This window comes from Peromyscus leucopus, chromosome 1 (genome assembly GCF_004664715.2).
Source record: "Peromyscus leucopus breed LL Stock chromosome 1, UCI_PerLeu_2.1, whole genome shotgun sequence".
NCBI classification, from domain to species: Eukaryota; Metazoa; Chordata; class Mammalia; order Rodentia; family Cricetidae; genus Peromyscus; species Peromyscus leucopus.
In genome coordinates, this window is record NC_051063.1 from 182,476,813 (window position 1) to 182,503,322 (window position 26,510).

General features: G+C 44.3%; 1 protein-coding gene across 5 annotated transcripts; it reads right to left on the reverse strand.

The window, feature by feature from the left end:
* Positions 1–1,943: 1,943 nt before the first annotated feature.
* On the reverse strand, positions 1,944–26,102 carry LOC114684473 (zinc finger protein 805-like). Of its 5 annotated transcripts, XM_028859065.2 has the most exons (4): positions 25,855–26,102; positions 22,238–22,364; positions 18,012–18,107; positions 13,174–15,400 (listed from the first exon to the last, which is right to left on the reverse strand). In XM_028859065.2, the coding sequence occupies exons 1-4, from the start codon at positions 25,882–25,884 to the stop codon at positions 13,773–13,775; spliced, it is 1,881 nt and encodes a 626-aa protein (XP_028714898.1). In that variant the 5' UTR covers positions 25,885–26,102; the 3' UTR covers positions 13,174–13,772. The 5 variants fall into 5 exon arrangements, with proteins under 5 accessions (XP_028714890.1, XP_028714889.1, XP_028714898.1 ...); XM_028859057.2 differs by lacking the exons at positions 13,174–15,400; positions 18,012–18,107; positions 22,238–22,364; positions 25,855–26,102 and adding exons at positions 1,944–4,489; positions 7,945–8,071; positions 8,805–12,240; XM_028859056.2 differs by lacking the exons at positions 13,174–15,400; positions 18,012–18,107; positions 22,238–22,364; positions 25,855–26,102 and adding exons at positions 1,944–4,489; positions 7,945–8,071; positions 8,775–12,240.
* Positions 26,103–26,510: the final 408 nt, after the last annotated feature.

The window sequence follows — 26,510 nt, forward strand, 5'->3', positions numbered from 1 at the left end:
TACAGAGTAAGTTCCAGGAAAGGCACCAAAGCTACACAGAGAAACCTTGTCTCGAAAAACCAATAAATAAATAAATAAGTAAATAAGTAAACAAACAAACAAACAAGCAAATAAGGACTATAAAGAGAAACAATATTTTTGCTAAGAATAATCCCAACAGAACTACCCTCCCTTCTGGATTATGCGGAAGATGTGGCAAAGGCAGCACTGGACTAACAAATATATATCAACAAGGGACAGACAAGGTAATCCCTTCCTTTGTCATCAGGAAATGACCTGAGGGACTTCTCACACTCCCCCATGTCCAATTCCATTCATCATGGAAGAAACTCCTTCCCAGAGCAATTAAAGAACCTAATGCATATTGTAAAAAAAAAAATCATACTGCTCTGGATGGTAGAACAGCTATAGAAGAGAAAGCAGACAATTCAGGAGAAACCATGAATCAAAATTTATAAAGGTTAGATTTGGAAGCTCCCCAAAGTTAGCACTGGGGAAGGGCTTTGTTTTTGTCTTTCAGGAGAATGAAGGCTAAGGAATCTTTAGAACACTGGACAAATGAGACATCTGAAGAAAAAGGACAAATCATTCAGAAAAAAATCTCCCAAGAAAGAGTAAATTGGCCTATTGGTTTATCACATATCTAACAGGATAAAATTTCATAAATCTGTCTAAATGTTTCTGCTGTTCTCTACAGACATATAATGCAAATGGTCTTTATGTAGTCCCAGTTCAATTAAAAATTAAAGCTGGCTTTGGAGTTGGAGAATGGCTCTCTCCTTCCCTAAACCCAAGCATGCTTGTTAAAGGAAAATGCAAAATCTCTGTATCATGTCAGAAGAGCCATCTGCTATGGGACAGAAGAAAAAACAAAATTAAGGGGCTGTTCTATTACTATTAATCTCATGATCCTTTTGTTTTATTTTGACTCTTTAAAACTTTTCTAATGTATGAATTTTATATCAAAATTTATAAGATTTATATATATATATATATTAACTTTTATCATATTACTGGTCATATAGAGTACTAACTAATTCTAGAAAAAAGGCTTCATCTAGCTTCCTGTGCATGATTTCAGGTTTGAGTCTCTATCAGTTTTCTACAGTGAATCATGACCACACCCAACAGTGACTTTTGAAGTCTCCAAAAGGATGATGGGTCCTATGACGAATTCACCAGGACTATGATAAGGCCACTAAGCTGATAAACACCACCTAAAGATCAGCTTTGGATTACAAACTGCTCAGGACAATTTTGAAGTGGATAGCTAAGATGCTACCACCTCACAGACTACTCTAACCATGACTTGAGACAAGCCCTGAACTTTCCCTTATGCAGAAACTGGACAATAAATGATAGAGCTACCTCTCCCAGGACTTGACAATTAACCAAAAATTTTTCCTTTCAGAATATCCTAAAGATGACTTTGCCCCGACAGCAGAATGTAAATTTACAAACACAACACCCACATTCTCTAGAGATAGGGTGGGTAGTTTTTGGTCGTTCAGTGGGTTAAAGATAATTGTCATTTTTTAGGTGGTTGGTTGCAAGTTGTTATTGATAATGGTCAGAAACAATGCTAAACAAAGGAGACTGGATTCCAGGCTTTTGTTTGAGAAAAAAAAAAAACTCACATAGAAATGATAGGATAAAAGGGTAGATTATTAAAACACTCTGAAAAGAAAAAGGGGAGAATATGGATATAAGATAAAAAGGTAATTATTGAATATACTTTTAAAAAGCAACTATTAGTTTTAAACACTGGATTGGATTTGTATATGTGAGATTGATTCAGTCTAAAAGACAAACAGAGCCAGGCAGTGGTGGCACTCACCTTTAATTCCAGCACTTGGAATCATACACCTTTAATCCCAGCACTAGGAAGGTTATTCCAGAAAGTGATATGCTGAGCAGAGAAAGAAAGGAATATAAGGCTGAGGAGTTGGTAAGAGGTAGTGGCTGTGGCTTGTTCTGCTTTTCTGATCTTTCAGCTTTCACCCTGATATCTGGCTCCAGGTTTTTATTAGGACCAATTAGTTTTTATTAGGACCAATTACTTCAACAGAGACCTTAGCTGGGTTCCTTTTAGTCAAAGCTAGCTACTTGCTCAGATTCTAATTATAAAGGGAGGAAGAGAAGCCTCAGCGGGCTCTGGAACATTCATGATTACCTGTAGGGGACAGCAAACAAATATTTGCCTTCCTAGGACAGAATGGACTGATGAAAACAGATGGATATAATGAGATGGCATCCATAAACTTTGGCAGTGACATAACTCAAGAGCCATGAACAGTTTAGAAAGTTGAATACATCCTATAATAATTTCCTATACATGATATTAACTGGGAATCTCCCCTGATAGATAGAATAGACCAGGTTAATCTGCAGGATGATGGGTTCTGCATAAACAGTACTTACTGAGCTTTGCTTTGAAGTGACTATTAGCTTACAAAAGGGAAGAGCAGATTTCTCCCTTGCCATAAGGCTTTTCTCTAGGATGACTTTGTTGTTGTTTTGGTTTTTCAAGACAGGGTTTCTCTGTGTAATAGCCCTAGCTGTCCTGAACTTGCTTTGTAGACTAGGGTGGCCTTGAACTCACATAGATACGCCTGCCTCTGCCTCTCGATTAAAGGTGGAATTAAAGGTGTGCACCACCATGCCTGGCTGAACTATTTTTCATGCTAAACAAGTTTGAGAGGTACAGCGAAGAGGTCACCAAAGCTGTTGCACACACGAGGCCTTTTTTCCATGTGCACTTTCTGGTGTCGTGTAAGATGAGAACTTCTGCTAAAGGCTTTTCCACAATCAGTGCAGACACAGGGCTTTTCTCCAGTGTGAACTCTCTGGTGAACAATGAGGCTAGAATTGCGACTGAAGAATTTCCCACATTCACTGCACTCATAAGGCCTGGCTCCAGTATGAACTTTCTTGTGCTGAACAAGGTGGGAGCTACTAATGTAGGTTTTCCCACAGTCCTTACACACATAAGGCCTCGCTCCAGTATGAACTCTTTGATGTACAATGAGGCTAGAGCTATGACTAAAACATTTCCCACATTCACTGCATTCATAAGGTTTAGCTCCAGTATGAATTCTCTGGTGTACAATAAGTTGGGAACTTTGACGAAAGAATTTCCCGCATTCACCACATTCATAAGGCCTTTCTCCAGTGTGGATATTCTGGTGCTTTACAAGCGTGCCTTTGAGGCGGAAGGCCTTCCCACATTGACTACACTCATAGGGCTTTGTACCAGTGTGAATTTTCTGGTGATGAACAAGTGTGACTTTGTAGCCAAAGGCTTTCCCACACTTGCTGCAAATATAGGGCCCTTCTCCGGTGTGGATTTTCTGGTGCTTTACAAGTGTGTCTTTGTGACTGAAGGCCTTCCCACATTGACTACACTCATATGGCTTTGTACCACTGTGAATTATCTGGTGCTGAACAAAGGTGTCTTTGCAGCCAAAGGCTTTTCCACACTTGCTACAAACATAGGATCTTGCTTTGGTATGGACCCTTTGATGTTTTATAAGGATAGAATTTTGGGTGAAGACTTTCCCACATTCACTACACTGGTAAGGTTTTTCTCCTGTATGACATCTTTGATGTTGAACAAGTGTGTCTTTACGACTGAAGGCTTTGTCACAATCGCTGCACTTAAAAGGTCTTTCCCCTGTGTGAACTCTCTGGTGCTGCATAAGTGTGCTTTTGTGGCTGAAGATCTTCCCACATTCATTACATGGGTAATGACTTTTCCCACTGTGAACTTTCTGGTGTATTTTTAGATGAGACAGGTGAGTAAAGGTCTTGCCACACTCCTTACATACAGAAGCTGTTTCTCTTTTGTGGATGCTTCTTTGATTAAAAAAAGGTGACGTCTCCTTGAACACATTTCCAACTGGCAGACACCTAATGGGTTTCACCTCAGTAAGAGGTGTATGATTGTCACTGCTCAGGGAGGCATTCCCCTTATCACTGCCTGTGAGAGGCATCCCATCACTGTCTCCTTGGTGTTTCCCAAGCCTGGATCTATGTCTGAGAGGCTCGGGGGGCTCAGTCCTTTTGTGCAGATTCACCTCATTGTGCACTGTGCACTGAAGAAGGGTGGAGCTGTTCAGCTGGTCCATCTCTTCTTCTCTGCATGCAAATGGTGTCTCAATCACGTGAACTGCATTCTTCACGCATGACGTTTCTCTGTCTTCCCATCCAATGGGTTTCTCTCCACAGTGCCGCTTCTTGCGCCGGAAAGGTTTTGTAGTGAGTAAGAATCCTCTCGAATTGAGCCCACATCCATGCAGCACCTGCTTAGGGCATAAGCCATGGTGTTCAGCCAGGTGCAGAATGTTCTTCAGGAGTGGGTCATACTTCTCACAGGGGTGGGAAGTTTGCATGGAGAGACTTGATTCAGCAGTCCTGGTCTGTGGTACGGCTTCTCCAGAGATGCTGTGCTCACAAGGAGCCTCCTTGCCATCTGATTCACACCAACAACCTGAAAGCAAAGGAAAGCTGATGACGAGCAGGTTGGCTTTGAGGGGAAGCAGCAGCCTATCACAATGAAAGCCGACCAGCTTGTCTGAGGAGGAAGGATCAGTGTGAGAGTCAGCAGTTGGTATTGGGCATTGAAGGGTCACACAAGGGAGGAACTTTAACACTGAGTAAAGATCTACTAATGGTATGTGGGATACAGAACAGAGGGGGGAGAAACTAGTTTTCATGGGGGTGTGGGGCAAACGGGTTTCAGAAGGATGTTGGCCGCTGGTCTTAAATGAGCTGGGTAGAAGAGTAATTCCACTCTTACAAAAGTCTGCCTCCAAAGGTTTCCCAAATACTCAAACTTGTTTCCCGTTAAGGCAGGAGAGTGTTGTAGAACAACGTAGGTGAGGAAGAGTACATGAGACACAGAAGAAAAAAGCATGAAAATGGCCAAGGGAAGCAAGACAGAAGAGAAGGACAAGTGGGCAGAGAGCCAAGAAAGGGGGAGGAAGAACAGAAGTGACATGACAAGCAATGTTGGCAAGAAACACTGCCAAACACAGAACAAGTTCAAGGCTCAGGCTCGATCTGAAGCCAGCTCTCAGATGACATCTCTGCATCTCTCATCCATGTGGGCCGGACCTTCACCAGGCCTACCCCAGTGTGCCTAAAGTAATCACACTGCTTTTCTCCAAATGAGCATCTCTGCTGTGGGATGTTCTGGATGTCAAATGTGTTGTTCTGATTGATTAATAAATAAAACACTGATTGGCCAGTAGCCAGGCAGGAAGTATAGGTGGGACAAGCAGAGAAGAGAATTCTGGGAAGTGGAAGACTGAGGCAGAGAGACGCTGCATGACAAGCAAGATGTAAGGTACCAGAAGGCCACGAGCCATGTGGCAACTTATAGACTAATAGACATGGGTTAATTTAAGATAGAAGAATTAGATGGCAAGAAGCCTGCCACAGTCATACAGTTTGTAAGCAATATAAGTCTCTGTGTTTACTTGGCTGAGTTTGAACGGCTGTGGGACTGGCGGGTGAGAGAGATTTGTCCTGACTGTGGGCCAGGCAGGACTGGAGAAAAACTCCAGCTACTCATCTCCAAACGAGCACCTCCATGGGACCTTTAAGAAAGAAGCTGGCTGGGTGTTGATGGTGCACATCTTTAATTCCAGCAGAGGGAGGAGAATCTGAGTTCAAGGCCAGCCTGGTCTAGAGAGTGCATTCTAAGACAGTCCAGGGCTACACAGCGGAAAAAAAAAAACAAACAACAAAAACCAACAAAAAAGCTAGAAGGAAAAACAAGGTCAACTGGGTGTAAAGTCCTGGAAAACTGTATCCCTCATTTATGAGAACTGCCCACAGGCTTGTGAGGCTTTTGAGGTAAGGCCAGCAAGATGACTCAATAATTAAGGCACTTGCTGCCAAGCAGCCTGACAGGCTGAGTTGAAGCCCCAGGGACATATGATAGAAAGAGTCCTGCAGGTTGTCCTCTGACCTCATTTATGTTTTATGATACACACGCACGCACGCACGCACGCACACGCACAATAAATAAAATTTCAAAAGAGATGCAGACAGATCCAAGCCTGCTCAGAGTACAATTTCTTAGTAACTTTCTAACAGAAACACAGTCAAGGCTGATGTTAAAATCAGTCAATATCAGAAATGCTCTGTGACGAGGTCAGTGGAAAGCACCCATCAATTGCTCAGGATAAAAGTGGAGACAGTTCAGCCCTAGAGGGCGAGGTATCCCGGACAAGAACAAGAGCTCTGGTGTCATTTCCCATAGAACATACCTGGTATAGGTGAAGAACACGGAGAACAGTTGTGTTGATAGAACACTCTAATGGTTTTTGTTTGTGGTGCACTTAAAAGTGTGTAGACGTGCTAGGCAGTGATGGTGCATGATGCTACTCCCTTGGGAGGCTGAGGCAGGTGGATCTCTGTGCATTCCAGGCCAGCCTGGTCTACAGAGACAGGACAGCCAGGACTGTTACATGGAGAAACTCTATCTCAAAAATCCACCAGCAACAACAACAACAAAATGATGTGGAAGAATGACCAGATCAGGGCGAATCTGTGTCAGCCATGGTGGCTTGCATCCAAGAGGGTACTGGGAGGATCAAGCTGAGTCCCTGCATTCCACCCTCAGCGATGACTCTTAAAGGCTCACCTCCTCCTCTGTAATCTGCCCTGGGCGAGTGAGGGGTTTAACATTCTGATGCCAGGTACTACAAAGCTGTTTGTCCAGAGGATAAGCAGCATCTCCCACAACAGCCAAAGGGCATGCATAAAAGGAGACAGAATAATCATGTAAATAACAAGAACAATAATTTTTTAAATTAAGTTATTAAAAATATGTTTATTTTGTTTGTATGAGTGTGCCTGAGTATATGTATGTACACCATATGCATGCAGGTACCTGGCAAGGTCAGAAGAGAGTGTCACTTCTCCCAGAACTGGAGTTAAAGGTGTAAAGCACTGGATGTGGGTGCTTGAAATTGAACGCAGGTCCTCTGGAGGAGAGTCAAGTGCTCTTTACTGCTGGGCCTTCTCTCCAGCCCCAACAATCTTTTTTTGTTTTTATTTTTTTTTTCTACTAAGGGGCCTGGGAAACAAATCATTAGCCAATTATGTCACCCACAGAAGGGACAGGATTGGATAAGACATTAACCTGGGCTTGTGACAGCACAGCATAGTGACCGAACAGTAAGAACTATATAGAGACCCTGAGTAATCTCTCCCTCCCTCCCTCTCTCTGTCTCTGTCTCTCTCCTCTCTCCCTCCCTCCCTCTCTGACACACACACACACACACACACACACACACACACACCCCTCCCTGAGATATGAGCAAACATTGGCAAAGACATGAGTTGGTAAGAAGTCCTGTGGATGGCAGCCTGAAAGATGGCTGCCACTGATCTCTGCCTGCAAGCGCTATGGCCCTCATGGAAGCCTCTGCCCCTGTCATAGGCTGGACTTACTAACTCGGGTACAAGGAAGGCCACCTTTAAGATCCGTCTCCCAGTCACTTTCTAGAACACAAGTCACCTTCCATGTTCTGAGGCTCATCACACAACAGACATGACTGAGAATCATGCTCCCAGTTCAACATCCTACACATCCTTGTAAGCAGATTCTTCCACAGACAGCTTTTCAGAAGACACCAGAGGTCTACGTGACAGCTTAACTGAAACCCCATCTCACTCTGAACTAAGACGTTTCCACAATCTAAAGGGATTAAAATGGAGCAATAATACCTCACACCCTGTCGCCCCCCGCCAGGCAAGGTTTCTCTGTGTAATGGCCCAGACTGTCCTGGAACTTGCTTTGCAGACCAGGCTGGCCTCAAACCAGAGTGCTGGCATTAAAGGCATGCACCACCACACAGGCTGAGACAACTTTTCAGTGTATTAAGCTATTAAATTTGGAATCTACCAAGTAGCAATGAGACAGACACTTACCAAGTGTGGCCACAAGTGAAAAGTTCTCCAGCATCACATTGAGGTAGAGTAGCCTCTGTGGCTCATCAAGGAGTTCCCACTCCTCCCGGGAGAAGTTGACGTATACATCCTCAAAGGTCACCCGGCCCTAGCATGATGGAAACAGTTAAGCCCACCAGAAGCATCTTCCATAGAAAACACCCTTCAGTCTATCTCATGTACACACATCCCTTTATCCCCCCCCCAAGTCTACCATCTTACAGGATACACTAAGCCATGAAACTACTGATGTCTACTCTTTCCCTGTGTCTCTCATTCCACTGTGTGCAGAACATCAAAGAACCAGGTAATGTGCAAATCGATATCATCTGAACATGGAGTCTTAAGCCAGCAAGATGGCTACTTGCCTGCTTGGTAAGCCTGATGACCTGAGTTTGATGCACATAACCCATGTAAAAACGAAAGAGAAAGTACTCCACAAAGCTGGCCTCTAACCTACACACACACACACACACACACACACACACACACACACACACACACACTCACTCACTCACATTTGCGCTCTGAAGCAAGAGGTCTGCTGTTAAAAGCTGTGCCCCAGCCCCTGCATCTCTGCACTGAATTTCTCAGTCACCCTTGGGAAGGAAACTCGGATCTGAAGTTCTCAAACCTCAACTGGAGCCTGAACCTCGGTTCTCAGAAGGCTTGAGGTTTCTGAAACTCCTCACTGTTACATCTGAGTATTGTTGTCCGCCAATGCTAAGAAGCAGGACCTGGCGTTCCCCTGACTGGGCGCTTATACTCGGGGAGAGGAAGCAAAGAAGCCGAGACGTCCAGCACACACAAACCTCTGTATCTGGGCGAGAATTTCCAATCACCTGAGCACGGTCCATCTGTGAAACAGCCAAGTGCACAGGCAGTGGGGGCGCCCTGTCGCAAACCCACACCTGGGGCGCCCTCAGCCTGCACGGTGCACCAACGCCTACAAGGCTTAGGGGACTGACTCTAGGTGTGACCAGGCTAGGAACTGCCAGCTGATCGCTTCTCGGTCTTTTGGCTAAGATCAAGTGTAGGAACTGCCAGCTGTCACACAGGCATGGAGAAAGATGCTTTGGTTTTGCTGTATTCCCTGCTGGGCTCCAATGTGATCCGGCTAGCCCAACTCCTAAACCAGTTTCGAGGACAGCAGGCAGCAACCCAGACGTCACAATTGTGGCGACGGAAGTCCCGCCTGGTCCAATCTTGCCCTTGGCCTAGGACTGTGGGTAATGTAGTTTCTTCCCTGTACCCTGCTATGTAGCTGATCCTGACTCCTTCAGGCCACTGCCTGGAAAGAAGAAAGATAGAGAAAATAGTATCTTAGTCCACCATCCTCCCCTTGTGTGGAATTCACTGCTACTTGGGTTAATGCCATTACTCAGGTATCTCCAGCACACGCCTTATTTTTTAACCCTCCTGCTTCTGAGGCAGGGAGAGCTGCTTCGCATCTATCAGTCTTGGGGATGGAGGTTTTAGTTTTTCAACACGTAGTGGGCTTCATTCATGGGGCCCTTGCGTTTAAAATGAAATGGTCCTCTAGTTCATAGGCCCCAAATTTGGGTATCTCGGTTGACAGAATAGCGACTTCGAGAGAGAGCTTAGTGTCTAAGAACACTTGCTGCTCTTGCTGAAGACTCAAGTTGAGTTCCCAGCATCCAGCAACATTAGGTTGCTCTTGGCCACCTGTAAAACTCACCCCCGGGGGGTCCTGATGCCCTCCTCTGAAGGCTTGGTTCTGCCTCAGCTGAATGTACCAGGCTCTGCTGACTTCCCAAGGGAGCCTTTATCCTTTTGAAAGAGGTGATGGGGGTATGTCGGAGGCGGGGGATGCTGGTGGGGAGTGGGAGGAGGGATGAGAGGGGGAATCTGGGGTTGATATGTAAAATGAATAAAAAAATTCTTAAATTATTTTAAAAAGTGGGTACCACAGTAATTACTAGTAAGCTTGATGCTGATCTTGCTAAACAGACACATCCCTAGAATAACAGGTATGGAAAGGATGACACATGACTGATATTGAGTACATTTTCACGAGTGTTGGAGCTTCTGAGGTCTTGAATATATTGGGTCTGTAAGGCTACATACATGCCTTTGTGAATATTCACTCTTGATCTCATTAATCAGGTGGTGAGTGGTGAAATGTAGCTGAGCTGAAGGATAGAATTCAATAATTACTTGGTGAACAGGATAGAATGGTCATGTTGAAATTAGTTTGCTTTTAAAATGAGCAATAAATTAAATACAAAACAAAAAGAATACAAACAGGCTAAGAGATGGCTCACAATCATGAGAATTGCTGTTCTTGCAGAAGAACTGAGTCTGGTTCTCAGGACCCATAGTGGATGTTTCTCACAACGATCTGGAGCTCCAGCTGCAGAGGATTCAACATCCTCTTACATGCAAATGTGCAGATACCCAAACACACAAAGAAAAAAAACTTTAAAAAAAAACAAATAAAAACTCAAAAAAGAAAAACAAAAAATCATCAGGCCACTGTGAAAAAGATACAACATAGAAAGCTTGAGACATCCTTTGACCATGCAAATTTCCCTCTTGCTTGGAGTTTGTAACTTAGATTCCAGGTGTTACAGTAGCCCCAGAAGGAGAGTGGCTTGATTCTTGTACCTAAATTGTTTCAACAATGTGGCTCATGTGGAATACCCCCCCCACACACACACACCCTTCTGGAAGTCTAGAATTGGACATATCATATGTTCAAGCCATATCTTAAACAAACTCAGTATGAGTGTCAAATGAGATGTCCTAACAATGATCTCCCACAGTGGTCATGAGTCCCAGATAAGGCTCAAACTGAGCACATCCCAAATGACTTCATTGGGATATTGTTTGGTTTTTCTCTGGACTCCAGCCAATGAGCTTCTTTTGTTTATTGAATCTGTTTCATTGAAAAGTATAAAAACAGAAAGATGGAAAGTGCAACAGTTGACTAGACATGACAAAAGAAAGACATGGTATTTCAGATCAATAGACATTAACCAATATAAAGAGAAAAAGGGAAAGTGAGAGCCCAAGGATGCATGGGACAATAACAAGGTATTTAATCATTTGTATTACTGAAATTCCTGGAAAAAAACAAAAACAAAGAATTCGGATGAAAAAAAGTAACTTTAAATCTCCCAAGTTTGGCAAAGGGCATAAACCTTCATAACAAAAGAAAAATCAACACCAATCAAAATAAACTCTCACAGCTGGGATCCCACTATTCAGGACACTGAGACAGGAAGAGCGCTTCAAGTTCAAAGCTATGCTGGGTTCAGTAGTACAAGATCTGCCCTGACTATATATCAGGACACTATCAAAAAAACAACGAAAAAGAAACTCAAATTTTCCATACCTGGTACACCACAAACTATTGAACATTACAGAGAAAAGCATTTTGAATATACCTCAACTGAAACAACAGATTATGAGCAGTTCAACTGGTAGATTTCTAATCAGAAACCATAGTTGAGAGAAGGAATGAAAGGGATGGAATAATACTGAAAATATTCTCCCAATATGGATCCTATATGGCACAAAAATTACATTCAAGAAAGAAGGGAATGTGAGGCCATCCTTAGATGAAAGAAAATGAGAACGTCACCAGCTTAGCATAGACAAAATTCACTAAATAGAAAGGAAATATTAACAGAAGGTTTGCAATTTCAAGAAGAAAAACAAAACAAAACAACGGAATGGGTCCAGGTAAAAGGGAACTGTGGCAATAAGGCATGTTTACGCCAAAGTGCTAAATGTTATAGTATGCTAAGGTCATGTATTGGTTTGGTTATTTGACAATGACAGTAAACGCATCACTCAGGAAACCAGGGAAAACATCAATAAAACAACAGCAAGGACTAACAACACAAAATCTAAACAAAATTATACACTATGGCTATTCTCAGAATGCAAGTCTGGTTTGACATTCAAAGCTTTATGTGAAGCATTACATCAATAGACTTCAACTCAACACATTGATTAACATGCCTGATGAATTCCAACACCCAGTAACAAAAATACCCCAGCAAAAGGAAATTTCCTACATTTGATTTAACACCCACACACTCCTTACATTTAGCATCACTTATAAGTGTGAACACATCAGGAACCAAGTATAGGTAAATTCTCACTAGTTTTAATGTATACTGAAAGTGCTAGTGCAATACAAAGAACAGAAATACAAGCTATACAGATGAAGCCAGGTAGTGGGGGTGCACGCCTTTAATTCCAGCATGTTGGAGGCAGAGGCAGTCAGATTTCTGAGTTTGAAGCTAGTCTGGTCTACAGAGCAAGGTGCAGGACAGCCGGGGCTACCCAGAGAAACCTTGTCTCAAAAGAAAAGAAAAGAAAAAAAGCTATACAGATGAGAAGGAAGAAAAACTATTTGACTGTTTGCAGACATTTATCTGTTTAATATTTTAAGGATTCTCAAAAATTTTTAAAATGGTTAGAAATACTTCAACAAAGTTGTAGAAGAAAAAAGACCCTTTCTGTACACTATACCAAATTCAATACCAAATAGAAATTCAAAGTTTAAACATCCCAATTATAATTACTAAAAAATAAAAGATATAAATATCCCTTAAAATGTACAGAAGTTATATGCTATAAAAATAGCAATGAAATAAGTCAAGGAATACTTAAATGAAAAGACATACCATGTTGTTGAGCTGGAAGATTTGAAACAAAGATATCAATTCTCAACAAACTGATCCACAGATCTAACTCAACTTCTATTAAAATTTGAACAAGATCTCATTTTTTTACAAAACCAGAAAGACATACGCTGAAATATACAGAGAGATTTAAAAAAATAGTGCTAAATCAATTTTAAATAAAGAATCATCTTATCCCATTTTGATACTTACTATATAGCTTCGGCAATCAAGGAATCCAATAATTGGGAATCAATGAAAATTCTAAGTAGTGTTTGGAATGACACAGTTTTTTTCAGACAAAATCTTAAGTAGTGCATAAAAAAAGTGGCGACAAAAGTCCTGGGTTTAGTCTCAGGAGTGCACACACACACACACACACACACACACACACACACATACACACACACATACACACATACACAGACACACATACACACACATACACACACGTACACACACACACATACACATACACACATACACACACATACACACACACATACACACACACACATACACACACATACACACACACATACACACACACATACACACACACACATACATACACACACATACATACACACACACACACACACATACACACACACACACACACTCTGCCTTACCTTCTTAAAGTATTTCATAACTTAAGCTTTCATAGTTCTCATACAACTAATGTTGTACTAGAGAAATATGTGGAACAAGGGAAACAATAAGTTTCTAGATTTGTTCTCAATTTTTTTAATACTAGACAGCAATGATATACATACATATATATTCATAGTCTCTCTACCCCTGTATATATATAAATAAATGTATGTATGTCTACACAAACACAAGACATATAAAGGGTCATCATCCTTCACTCCTTCACTCTCACCCACATCAGAAATCCATTAGCAAATGGCACAGACTTGGCAGGACAGCGTGAAAGCAGTGCTTAAGTTTTTCATCCCTATGCCACCCCCTTTTCACAGACATTCCTGAACTAACACTACACTGCAAAGTAGGGGAGAGATACACCTGGGAAGGTTTTCACGAATGCAAAATAACCCCTGGGTGTCTCTCCTACATTCTCAGCTGGAAAATAATGCTCAATTTCTAATATGTTTTCATAGGACAAGCAACAATCTGCAACGAGTTTTCTCACAGTGAAGACACTTTCAGGGTTTCTCTTTGGTATGAATTAGCAGGTGCTATACAAGATGTTTCTGCCTGGAAAAGATTTTCCTCAGTGGATACATTAAAGAAGTCATTTCCCAATAGAAGTCCTTGGATGTTGACAGAAGTCTGCCCACTTGTGAAAGGCTTTTCCTCACCTGCTTCACTGGCAGGGTTGCTCTCACTGTGCATCCTTCGATGCTGACTGAGGGATGAGCTGCGGCTGAAGGCCTTTCCGCATTCACTGCATTCATAGGGTTTCTCTCCAGTATGGATGATGGAGTGTCGGATGAGGTTTGTGCTCCAACAAAAGGTTTTCCCACACTCAACACATTCATAAGGTTTCTCCCCACTATGAATCCGCTGGTGCCTTGTGAGTCCTGATCTCCGGTTGAAGGCCTTCCCACATTCTATGCACTCATAGGGCTTCTCTCCAGTGTGGATGCTGAAGTGTCGAATGAGGTCAGCTCTGTTGCTAAAGGCTTTCCCACATTCTCTGCACTCAAAGGGTTTTTCTCCAGTGTGGGCCCTTTTATGCAAGATGAAAGTGGAGCAGTGGGTGAAGGCTTTTCCACACTCACTGCACACGTAAGGCTTCTCCCCAGTGTGAATGCGCTGGTGCCTCTTGAGGTACGACCTGTGGGTGAAGGCTTTGCCACACTCGAGGCACTCAAAGGGCTTCTCCCCAGTGTGGATGACATAGTGGTGGATCAAGGCTGCACTCTCACAAAATGCTTTCCCACACTCACTGCACTCGTACGGCTTCTCCCCAGTATGAGCCCGTTGGTGCCACAGGAGGTAGGACCTGTGCTTGAAGACCTTGCCACACTCAAAGCACTCGTACGGGTTCTCCCCACTGTGGATGATGTAGTGTCGAATGAAGCCTGGCCTATCTCGAAAAGCTTTCCCACATTCTTTACAAACAAAAGGTTTTTCTCCTGTGTGGCTCCTGTTATGTAAGACAAAAGTAGAGCGGTGTGTGAAAGCTCTGCCACATTTATCACACTTATAAGGCTTCTCCCCACTGTGGATCCGCTGGTGCTGGGTAAGGTGGGATTTGCGGTTGAAGGCCTTCTCACACTCCATGCACTTATAGGGCTTCTCCCCACTGTGGACCATGTGGTGGTGAAGAAGGTATGTGCTCTTGCTGAAGGCCTTCCCACACTCCTTACACTCATATGGCTTCACTCCAGAGTGACTCCTTTCATGGAGAGCAAGGAGGCGCTTCTTGCTGAATACTTTGCCACAATCATGACATCTAAAGACACTTTCCTCCTCCTGAATTACAGGGTCCTTATCTGACTCATTCGAGGGACAATTACTGACAGCATTTCCTGAAGAAACGTGCTGTATAACCTCTGAACACATGTCTTCAGCTGTCCCTAAGCTATCACGTCCAAGGCTGACTTTCCCAGGAGGCAGCTTGCTCTGAGGCTCTATCCCTGTTTGAAAGTGTCCTCGCTGCATTTCTGAAGAACCAATCTGACCAGGAGTTTGCACTGACTGCGAGTCCTCTGAGGCTTCTTTGGTCAACTTGCCCTGGCGTGAGACTCCCTTAGATAGGGCTGGCTCACAAGTGGTAAGTTCGGTGGCCTTGGTTTTTCCATTGTTACCTGAAATAAGCCACACACACAGCAGAATAACAGAAACAAGAAAAAATCAAAGTGCCGTGTTAAAGAAAAACATCAGACCTGAAACAGTACCTTGACGTTAACCCTGGTTTGCAATTTCCATTTTTTGTGATTCTTGAATTCTTGACTCTTAAGGGGAGACCAAACTGAAAGTCTAGATGATGGGAAAGAGAGTCTAGGATAGACACTCTCAATTGCTGACTTAAGAGGCCAGCCTGGTCTACAAAGCAAGTTCCAGGACAGTCAGAGCTGTTACACAGAGAAACCCTGTCTCAAAAAAAAAAAAAAAAAAAAAAAAGCAAATAAAAACAACAATAACAAAAAACGAGTTCCTGATGAAAGGGAAAAATCAGTAGCCATCTTGAAAGACCTTTCCCCCTCCCCTCCTCCAAAGGTATTTACTGACCAGCAGTTTTAGAAGTGACCAGAAGTCGAACTTAAAAGGCTGGGACAATAAATCTATGTATCCTGGACTTGGCAAAACAAGACATGGGGAGTAATGGACTCAACTGACCTCGGAAGAGAGTAGGACTGGAACAATAAATCTGAATGTATATATCCTGGGTTCAACAAAAGCAGGACATAAGGAGTAAAAACTTAGGTCTCTGTAGATACCCTGAATCCTGTTAGCCATCAGTAACCTCATGCTTATAGTTCAGCCAGTAACTTCAAAGGAATACCTCACCCCTAACCCCCTCGTCCAATCCCAAGCCACATGTAAACCTTTCCTATATAAACCTCTTAAAGTGAGTGCTCGGGGCTGTTCTCCTCCACCTGCTGTGGCTGTGTTGGATGTTGGATGTGGACCAAGCTTGCTTGTTTTGTTATTAAAAACCTCTGTGTGCTTGCATCGGATAATGGCTCTGTGGTGGTCTTGACTGGGGGTCTTGTGACCTGGGCACAACACTGAATTAGTATTTCCATAAAGGCAGCTCATTCTTAGCTCCTAAACAGTAGCCCAGGGGCTAGTGAGAAGGTTGCAGGGTAAAATCGACTGCCACCAAGCCCGATGACCTCAGGAAAGAACTGACTCCTGACAGTTGTCCTCTCATCTTCACCCACGTTCTGTGGCACATATATACATGAATGAATGCACACACATACAAGAAATAGAAACAACGATAGTCTGCTGTCTCCCAGCACATCAGGAGACCCAGATAAAAGGATCACAAGCTTGAGATCAGCCTGGCTATTTACATAGACAGGCTGAGGGCCAGCCTGACATACCTATAAAAACACTACTTCAAGCTCTGGAAAAATATACTTTTAGCATCTATAACTAATAAAGTATTATGAAGGTGGACTGGGGGGGTGTGACTCAGTAGTAGGCACTTACTAGCATGTCTGAGGTGTTTGAATGAAAGAAAAAAAAAGAAGAAAAAATGTGCAAAGAACTCTGAGCTAATAATGTCTAAAAAAACCTCACTTATCTGAATTATTTCACAGAAGATACGGAATTGCCAAAAATCTTTTAGTAAGCCACTAACCCCTCTTCCCAAAGAGAAAAAATGAAATACTACGGTGTCCCCATCTAATTAGCAAAACCTGAGAAGCACCCACCCTCATAGCATCAAGTGCTGGATAGGCTATGGATCAAAGCAGGACACGCATGCGGACTGGCAAAGAGCTGCTTGCTAAGTGTCGCTCTACAACTCAGAATGAGTGAAAGACGAGCAACGGGGGTAGACAGAGCACAGCTCCAGAGTTCCGAAAGAAACATGAGACTGGAATGAAATTCCCCACCTCAAAACCAAGGCCATAAACAGGCCCAATGATTCAAGAAACCTACCCGCCATGGAATTCCAGAAAACAGCCAACCCCCATCACATATCCACAGGAAATCTGGCTTACATTTCATCCTGTGGTTTATAAAAAACAAACAAACAAACAAACCACAGTTTCTGCCCTTCCTCCCTCCTTACTCTCCACTACAAAAACTAATTCTCAGACCCTGCACAAACCCTTCTCCTGTACCCTCAGATACTGAGGCACAGGGCTTGGGGGCACCAACCTCTCAGACCAGTAAGGGCTGCTCCTGTTATTCTGAGGTCGAACTGAGTCTATTCTTTCCCATTCCCCCATGAGTAAACTTCTTACGAGACATGCTTTGCCACAGTCCCCTACACAGCACGAATGGTAAAGCTTACATTTTGGTTCGTGTTTGGAGACAGGCTCCCACTGGGCAGCCTTGGACGGTCTGGAACTAGCAATGGAAATCAGGCTGGCCCTGAACTCACAGAGATCCACCTGCTTCTGCATCACACACACAAAAAGCTTCCTTTGATGTGTCGCTTTCTTGTCAATCCCCAGTATGAAGGAAAACAAAAGAGGGCTCAGGAGACGACTCAAGTGGGGAAGGAGCTTGCAGCCAAGGCTAATAAACCGAATTTAATAAGCAGACTCCACATAGTGGAAAGAGAGAACCAACTTCCAGCTCCTACAAGTCGTCCTCTGACTCTCATTTGTACATTGTGGCATATATGTGCACATACACACAGAATAAAAAAGGAAGAAGGAAAGAGGTAGAGAAGGAGGAGGAGGAAAGAGAGAGAAGTCTCCAGGAGACTCCACTAGTCCTGACCACATCCCTTACCTGCACAGATGCTTGGGAAAAGGTCTTTCATCACTGGCCACAGCTCCTGCCCATGCTCCAGTCGACACATCAGCTCAGGTCTGGGAACAGGATACCCTTCGAGGAGAGAAAGGTGGACTCATGAATTTTTTTTTTTTTTTCTGAAAAGAGATGAAGACCCTCAATGTCATCTGGGACTTAGGGCCAGAATTTGGCCTTGGAATGAAGCTGCTCTCAGCAATATCAGTGAAGTTAGCATGTGACTTGGAAACTTAAAAGAGTATGCTAAAATCTGTAAAAGGTGGGCCTGGTAGGACAAGACTATAATCCAGCTACTAGAGAGGCTGAGGCAAGAGGACAGCAAGGCCAAGCTGGCCTGGGAAACTTGATGAGACCTTGTTTTCAAATACGAAGGAGGGCTAGGGACACAGCTCAGTGGTAGAGTGTTTTCGGAGACTGTGCAGAGACAAGGACACCCCTTGAACTGGGGGGGGGGGGCAAGTATTTTTATGCAGGTTAGTGTTCGTCAACTTGACACAAACCTAGACACATTTGGGAAGCCAAACCTCCAAGGAGAAAAATGCCTCTAGCAGGATGGCTTGTAGGCAAACCAGTGGGGCATTTTTACACTATTGAAGATGTGGGAGGTTGTGAGTGGTGTCACCCTTGAGCAGGAGGCCTGGGTTCAATAAGAAAGCAGGCTGGGCACCCATGGGGAGCAAGCCAGTAAGCAGCACCCTCAGTGGCCTCTGCATCAGCTCCTGCCTCCTGGTTCCTGCTTGAGTTCCCATCTTGGCTTCTGCTGATGATAGACAATAACCTGTAAGCCAAATGAACCCTGTCCTGCCCAAGCTGACTTTGGTCATGGTGTTTTATCACAGTAATAGAAACCATAACTAAGACATGTTCATAACCAATATTGATAGGGCATCTCAGGGATGTATATTAGGTTAATCCATGATTGAAGAATATTTAAGGGAAAATTTAGGAGTAAAACTGGCATATTCAAAACATCAAGTATTTTCAATTAAAACAGGAATGAGCCGGGCGGTGGTGGCGCACGCGTTTAATCCCAGCACTCAAGAGGCAGAGCCAGGTGGATCATTGTGAGTTCAAGGCCAGCCTGGACTACCAAGTGAGTTCCAGGAAAGGTGCAAAGCACAGAGAAACCCTGTCTCAAAAAAACCAAAAAAAAAAAAAAAACCAAAAAAAACAAACAAACAAAAAAACTAGGAATGGTTATTAATTCATTTTCCTGTGTACAAAGAAATTCTTAAAGCTGGGCAATAATAAAAATCAGAGTCTGGCTGTTGGCTCATACTTTTAATCCTATTATTCAGGAGGCAAAGACACATAGATATCTGTCAGTTCAAGGCCAGCTGTCTAATACTGAGTTCCAGGCCAGCCAAAGCTACACAGTGAGACCCTGTCTAAAAAAAAAACCAAACATACGAAAGGAACAAGCTTGAAATTGGTAATGGTTAGCCCTAAAACATCAGTGTGTTGGCTAGTTTTATATCAATTTGACACAAGCTAGAGCAGTGGTTCTCAACCTTCCTGATGCTGCGACCCTTCAATACAGTTCCTCATGTTGTGGTGTCCTCCATCCATTAAATTATTTTTGTTGCTATTTCATAACTGTAATTATGCTACTGTTATGAATTATAATACAAGTATCTTATGTTTTCTGATGGTCTTAGTTCACCCCTGTGCAAGGGTTGTTCAACCCCAAAGGGGTCTTGAACTGCTGAGCTACAGTCAGTGGAGAGAAGAGAGCCTCAACTGAGAAAATGCCTCCATAAGATCACGCTGTAGGCAAGCCTGTAGGGCATTTTCTTAATTAGTGATTGAGGAGGAGGGCCCAATCCATTGTGGGCGGGGCTATCCCTGGGCTGGAGGTCCTGGGTCCTATAAGAAAGCAGGCTGAGTAAGTCATAGGAAGCAAACTTGTATGCAGCACTCCTCCATGACATCTACATCAGCTCCTGCCTCCAGGTTCCTGCCCTGCATGAGTTCCTGTCCTGACTGCCTTTGATGGACTATGATGTGGAAGTGAGCATAAGCCAAACAAAGCCTTTCTTCCCCAGCTTGCTTTTGGTCATAGAGTTTCATCTAAGCACTTAATTAAGACAACTGGCATTTGGGAGGCTGAGGCAAACAAAAGAATCGCCACAAGTTAGAGGCCGAGCTGGGTTAGACACTAAGTTCTATGCCAGCCTGGGCTATAAAGTGAGACCTTGTCTTAAAAAACAACATACTGGGTGTAAGTGGCCCATTCCTTTATTTCCAGCACTCAGGAAGCAGAGACAAGCGGATCTCTGAGTTCAAGGCCTGCCTCGTCTACACAGTGACCCTGTCTCAAAACAAACAAAAACGTATCCCCAAAATAAAAATAAACAGGGCAACGTAAAGGTGCTTGCCACCAAGCCTGAACCGGACCCTGAGGATCAATGTATCGAGGAGAAGTGAGTCCTCACATTGTCCTCTGAGCTCTATGTATCATAGCACAGGCGTGATACACACTAACACAGTATAATTCTAGCACTTTGGAGACGGGGACAGGATAATAAGGAACGCAAGGTCATCCTCAGCTATATAATGAGTTCAAGGCCAGCCTGGGCTGCATGAGACCAGACCACTTTATAAAAGACAAAAATCAAGTCTATTTAGCTCAGTTTAGAGGCAAGTCTTTCCTGCATCCCCTCTTCCTTTCCTTCCCTCTGTTTCCCCATTTTTCCTCCCTTTATTAGGGTCTCTCTATGTCTCCTAGGGTGGCCCCAAACTCCTGATCCTGTTGACTTGGGTTCCCAAGTGCTACGATTATAGGTAGGTGTGAGCCACCACATTCAATTGGTACTGATGTTCTATAACCCACTGTAACTAAGGCCATGCCAGAACCACATCGATAGTACATTAACCCCTGGAAAGGACAGTGGCCCCAGGAACTTTTGCTTCTCTCCTTCCACATTTATGTGGGTCATGGAGTTAGCACTAGCCACAGAGGGCTGGAGAGATGGCTCAGTGGTTAAGAGCATGTACTACTCTTCCAGAGGACTTGAGTTTTATTTCTAACACCCATGTCTCATGGCTCACAACTTCTTGCAATTCCAAGTCCAGGGTCATTCAATACATCCAGCCACCTCCAGCACCTGCACGCATGTACTGACTCACTCACATATGTAGGAGACATGAGGTCCTTGTGCTCACAGGTAAGTACTAGGGAAACCAGGAATGTTAAATATGCAGGGCTGTCTCTTCAAAGAAAGAGATGCATGACCAGTTTTCCACCCAGAAGCCTGGGAGTGAAGGTGGTTATAGCCTGGTGACCTTGGTACTTTCTGTATGGCCAGGCCACACCTGGCTCCCCCAGACTCACATGTTTATCTCAGTCAATCTATAGTGCTATCTTCTCCCAGACCCTTATCATGAACTGTTTACCTTGAGCCTGCTTTCTTAGTTAATCCACTGATCTTCATGGAAGAGGTCACATGTACTTTACAAAGAGTTTTGATGCAGTCGTGCCTAAGATTTATTGTGCACACAGAATCAAGTACCACCAGGGAACATTCTTCTAAATTGTACAGTACTTTAATATGCCTAAAATAAACTGCCTGGTGTCAAACTCTCACAGTTTGAACCAACACCAGCCACTGAGTCATGTTGAACCAGACTTCCTTCTTGACTCATTAGCATCAACTCTTTGCTGGCCATGGTGTTTGCAGGTACTCATGTACACATACAAATGACTAAAAATAGTGAAAATAAATCTCATGAGGGAAAAAAGCACTGCCTCAAGAAGCTGGAAACTCTACCTCTGGGTTCTACGAAATACCTCTTTCCTTCCACTGCCATCCTCTCTGCATTACCCTTGGAGCCTAAAGGTATAGGTTTCTGGCCCAAAGAAATACAGTATGCCTGGCGGTGGTGGTGCATGCCTTTAATCCCAGCACTCAGGAGGCAGAGGCAGGCGGATCTCTGTGAGTTCGAGGCCAGCCTGGACTATAGAGTGAGTTCCAGGACAGGAACCAAAACTACACAGAGAACCCTGTGTCGAAAAACAAAACAAACAAACAAACAAAAAAGAAATACAACATAGGAAAGGATGAGTCTAGAAAAATGTCTGAAGCAGTGGGAAGAAGAGAAGGCAGGCTCAGAGGACCTCTAAACCATCAAGGCCTGGAACCAGAGGTTAGAATGAAAAGAGCAGATAACCCCATCCCCTGGAAATGGGAGGTCACAAGACTTACCCAGAGAGACCAGAAGCCCACGGTTTTCCAGCATCACCTCCTGGTACAGGGTCCTCTGAGCTGGAGCCAGCTGCCCCCACTCCTCTTGGGTAAAAATTACAGCCACATCCTCAAAGGTGAAAGCCACCTGAAAAGTCACTAAATGCATTAGTGTTGGCCTTGGGCGGCTTGGTAAGATGTCATGTGTGCATTGCTCAAATGGTATATAAAGAAATGAAGGCCCAAACCACACAGCACATCCTGAAGACCATGCTGTTTCCTGGCTCCAAGGGGAGAGATGTGCTGTCGGGGCATGTGATGGCGAGATTTCATCGACAACTTGACACAATCCAGAATCACCTGGGAAGAGAGGCTCAAGGAGGGACTGTCTAGATCCGGCTGGCCTGTGGGCATGTCTGTGGGAGATCATTTTGATTATGTTAAAGTGGGAAGACCCAACCTAAAAGTGATTGACACCATTCCCTGGGTTTGTGCCCTAGACTGCATATAAAAGGAGGAAGTGGAGTCACTGAGTTGCTTATCAGGAAAAGGCCAAGCTTTACAACTTATCTATCCCCTGGGACCTTAAATAGCAAAAGGCAAGAACCCAACTCCCAAAAGTTGTCTCCTCATTTCTAAATGCAAACCCTTTACATACACACACACATACATAAATGAGCAACATAACTTTCCAATAAATAAAAATAAGTGCTGGCCGTGACCACGCACACCTTTTAATCCTAGCACTTCAAGAAGCAGAGATAGACGGGTCTCTGTGAGTTCCAGGCCAGCCAGGGGCTACTTGGTGAGACCCGGCCTCGAGAACAAACGAACGGAGAAAAGGGGAGGCGCACACGCATGCGTGCACCTATGGCTCTCTTTTTCTGACCATGAACGCGCTGTAACCAGTTCTCTCAAACTCCTGCTGCAGTTGACCTCCCTGTCGTGACAGACCCGGGACTGTGAGCCAAATAAACCCTTGCTTCCCTCAACAGCCTTTGCCAGGGTATCTTATCCCAGGAACAGGAACCAAAGCTAAGACGAAGACCGGGCATAATCATGCCAGTGTGAAGGGCAGCTACCCCCGACGCAAGAGCTCTTAGAGAGTAACAAACGAGGAACACCAACTGTGGGTTGTGGGAGAGGTTCTGTCAGGGGTATCGCAGGAGGGACAGAACAATGACAATAACAATGGAACCGATACCAACGACGTTAAGGACAGCAATCCTTGGGCTTCACTGGTCCCGCTAGTTTCCTGCCCATGCTGAATGCTTCACAAGTCCTCAGTTCTGAAGTCAGACTCCTAGAGTTTCAATCCAAGCTCCTGAAACTACCACTCGAGAGCTGTGCAACATGAGGTACCTCACTTCATCTCTGAGCCTCCATTTCCAGATCAATACAGTAATTCTCACTTCATCGACAACAGCTATGGGGGGGGGGACGACAAAACAAAACAGAAAAAGGTAAACATGGGTAAGAAAAAAAAAAACAGCCATGAGATTGAGATGAGATTTTTGAAAAATAAAGCATACCACACCTGAGCCCGGCAGTGGTGCTGCACACCTTGTATCCCAGCACTCAGGAGTCAGAGGCAGGTGGTTCTCTGAGTTCGAGGCCAGCCCGGTCTACAAAGAGAGTTCCAGAGCACTCAGGGTTATTATGCAGAGAAACCCTGTCTCAAAAAACAAAACATACCACACTGTTTCCATTAACTTCTACAGCATGTGGTCACCTATATATCAGTGACTTAGGGCTAAAAGAGGTCCACAAATTCAAGAAGGGTTTCATATCTTTGCTTGTGTTTGTTAAGACAAGGTCACACGTAGTCCAAGCTAGTCTCAAATTTGCTATGTAGCCAGGGCTGACCTTGAACTCCCAATCCTCCTGCTTCTGCCTCTCCAGTGCTGGGACTACAGGAATAACTAAAGGAGTGTGCTATCTGGGCAAATGAGATGGTCTGGAGGGGAAAAGTACTTTCCCCCAAGCCAGGGCACCTGAGTTCGAGCTCCATATAAAAGTATGAGAGGGGGCTGGAGAGGTGGCTCAGAGGTTAAGAGCACTGACTGTTCTTCCAGACGTCCCGAGTTCAATTCCCAGCACCCACATGGTGGCTCACAACCATCTGCAATGAGATCTGGCACCCTCTTCTGTATACATAATAAATAAATAAATAAATAAATAAATAAATAAATAAAAAAAAATAAAAAAAAAAAATAAAAAGCAAGAGAGATCCAATTCTGGAAAACTGTCCTTTGACCTCAAACTCATTGCTTGCACACAATCAAGCTTGCACACAAAATTTTATATTTTTAAAAAGTGACCTCTGAGCAGAAATGTCAGAGAATGGTCTTGCAGGGATCTGAGGATGATCTGAGACAGAGGGAACTGCAAGGGTTAATGACTGGAGAAGTAGAGAGAAGTTTTGGTCAGGTGGGTACACCTGAATAGCAGTGAGCCAGAGGGGAAAAGGAAACAAGATCGTAAGTGGTCAACCAGGAAGAATAAGAGACTTAGAGACCATGTATGTTTGGATTATGAGTTGATGAAAGTCTTTAGCCTGGAGCTTCACTCACCTTTCAGTCCCTTAAATACCTATTGGAGGCCTGACATTCACTCACCTTTCAGTTCCTTAAATACCTATTGGAGGCCTGACATTCATTCACCTTTCAGTCCCTTAAATACCTATTGGAGGCCTGACATTCATTCACCTTTCAGTACCTTAAATACCTTTTGGAGGCCTGACATTCTTGGCATGAGCAAGCTGTAAGGGGGCTAACTAGCAAAGGGTCATCCTGGAAACTGAGGGCCATGTGTGTCCTTTATTAGAGGCAGAAACAACTACAACAAGCAGGAACTAGTTATTAAGCCAAATTCTAGTCATCTGTTGCCTATTGTTACAGTTATGTGTAGGACTCTTGATTATCAAGAAAAATAGTCATCTGGCTAACTGTAGATATGACTTACAGGCTGACTTCCAAGGTGTTTTGTTACAGAAAAGGTGGCAGGTTGCTCAGATTATAGCTCAAAGTCCTACTTCTTTAGGTATGGCCTTCACTGTCCATGTGTATAAATGACCCTCTCGGGTACTAAGTGAATAAAAAAAGAAAGGAAAGGAGATGACAGTTCCTAGGTGTGGTAGAGGAGAAAGTTTATTATGGATATGTGGAGGAGCGTAGCTAGAGACAGGGACATCACAGAAAGTCCAGAGTGGACATGACCCTGAGCCATGCGAGGAGAGGGGGAGGGAGACCAGGTGCAGCAGTCAGAAGCCCAAAACAAGAGGGGTAACCAAAATGGTTGGATTATATAGGGACGGTGAGCTGGGGGAAGGGCTGCCCAGCCCCTGGACTGGAGATGTTTAGGGTGGAGGGCGGGTACTCCAACCAAGAGGACCCTGTAACAGGTAGGGACTGCGGGATGCTCGAAGATCCTGGCAGCCAGGTCCGCTTTGGTGTGTTAAATAAGCTCCTCAGCCGTTTGTCTCGGCTTTGAGACCTAACACCAAGACTGGAGATGAATTGGGTGACCATCCAGAGCCACTTTCCTAAACAAGCACAACTACAAAGACAAACCGAGAGGCTCTCTTGACTGACAGGCTTTCGGAACCGAGGAGACGTCAAACATCTCCGTCAACCCACCTGCCCGGCGTCCACAGGCGCGGACGCCATCCTGAGACCCCCCGTGGGCTGTGGACCCGGTGGATCTGGTGGGCTTCGTGCCCCGGGCAGGAGACCTTGGCTGACGGCGGCTCGGTTCACCGCCTGATGTCCAGGATTGCCTGTCAGAGGAGACGCCCCTCAGGCCCTTTAGGAAGGCTGCTAGGATTTCCACAGCCGGCCTAGACCACACCGTCGTGCAAGAATGACATCACGGCACGGGGACAGTAAGTCCCACCGCCCGGCTCCTCGACTATATTAGGTTTTTCATTTGCCAAGCAAGCCGCCTGACTCGTGTGCTGTGCCTTCTGGGTAATGTAGTTCTTCCTCTGCTGCCTACCCCTCTCTCCTCCCACCCCCTCCCCACCCCCATTGGAGTGCTTTGGTGTTTTCCTGGACTATAGACCCAGCGCTGTGTCTTGGACATACCTATTGTTATTATCTGACATTGTTTCACTTTTAATTTTTGGGACGGTCTCAATAAATTGGCCAGGTTGGCCTTGAAATTCTTCGGCAGCCCAGGCAGGCTTTGAAATCATCCTGCCTCAGTCTCCTGAGTACTCTAAGATTGTAGGCATGGGCCACCAGGCCTGGCTTCAGACCCACCCGGTAACGATGCACACAGCTTGGGCACTGGG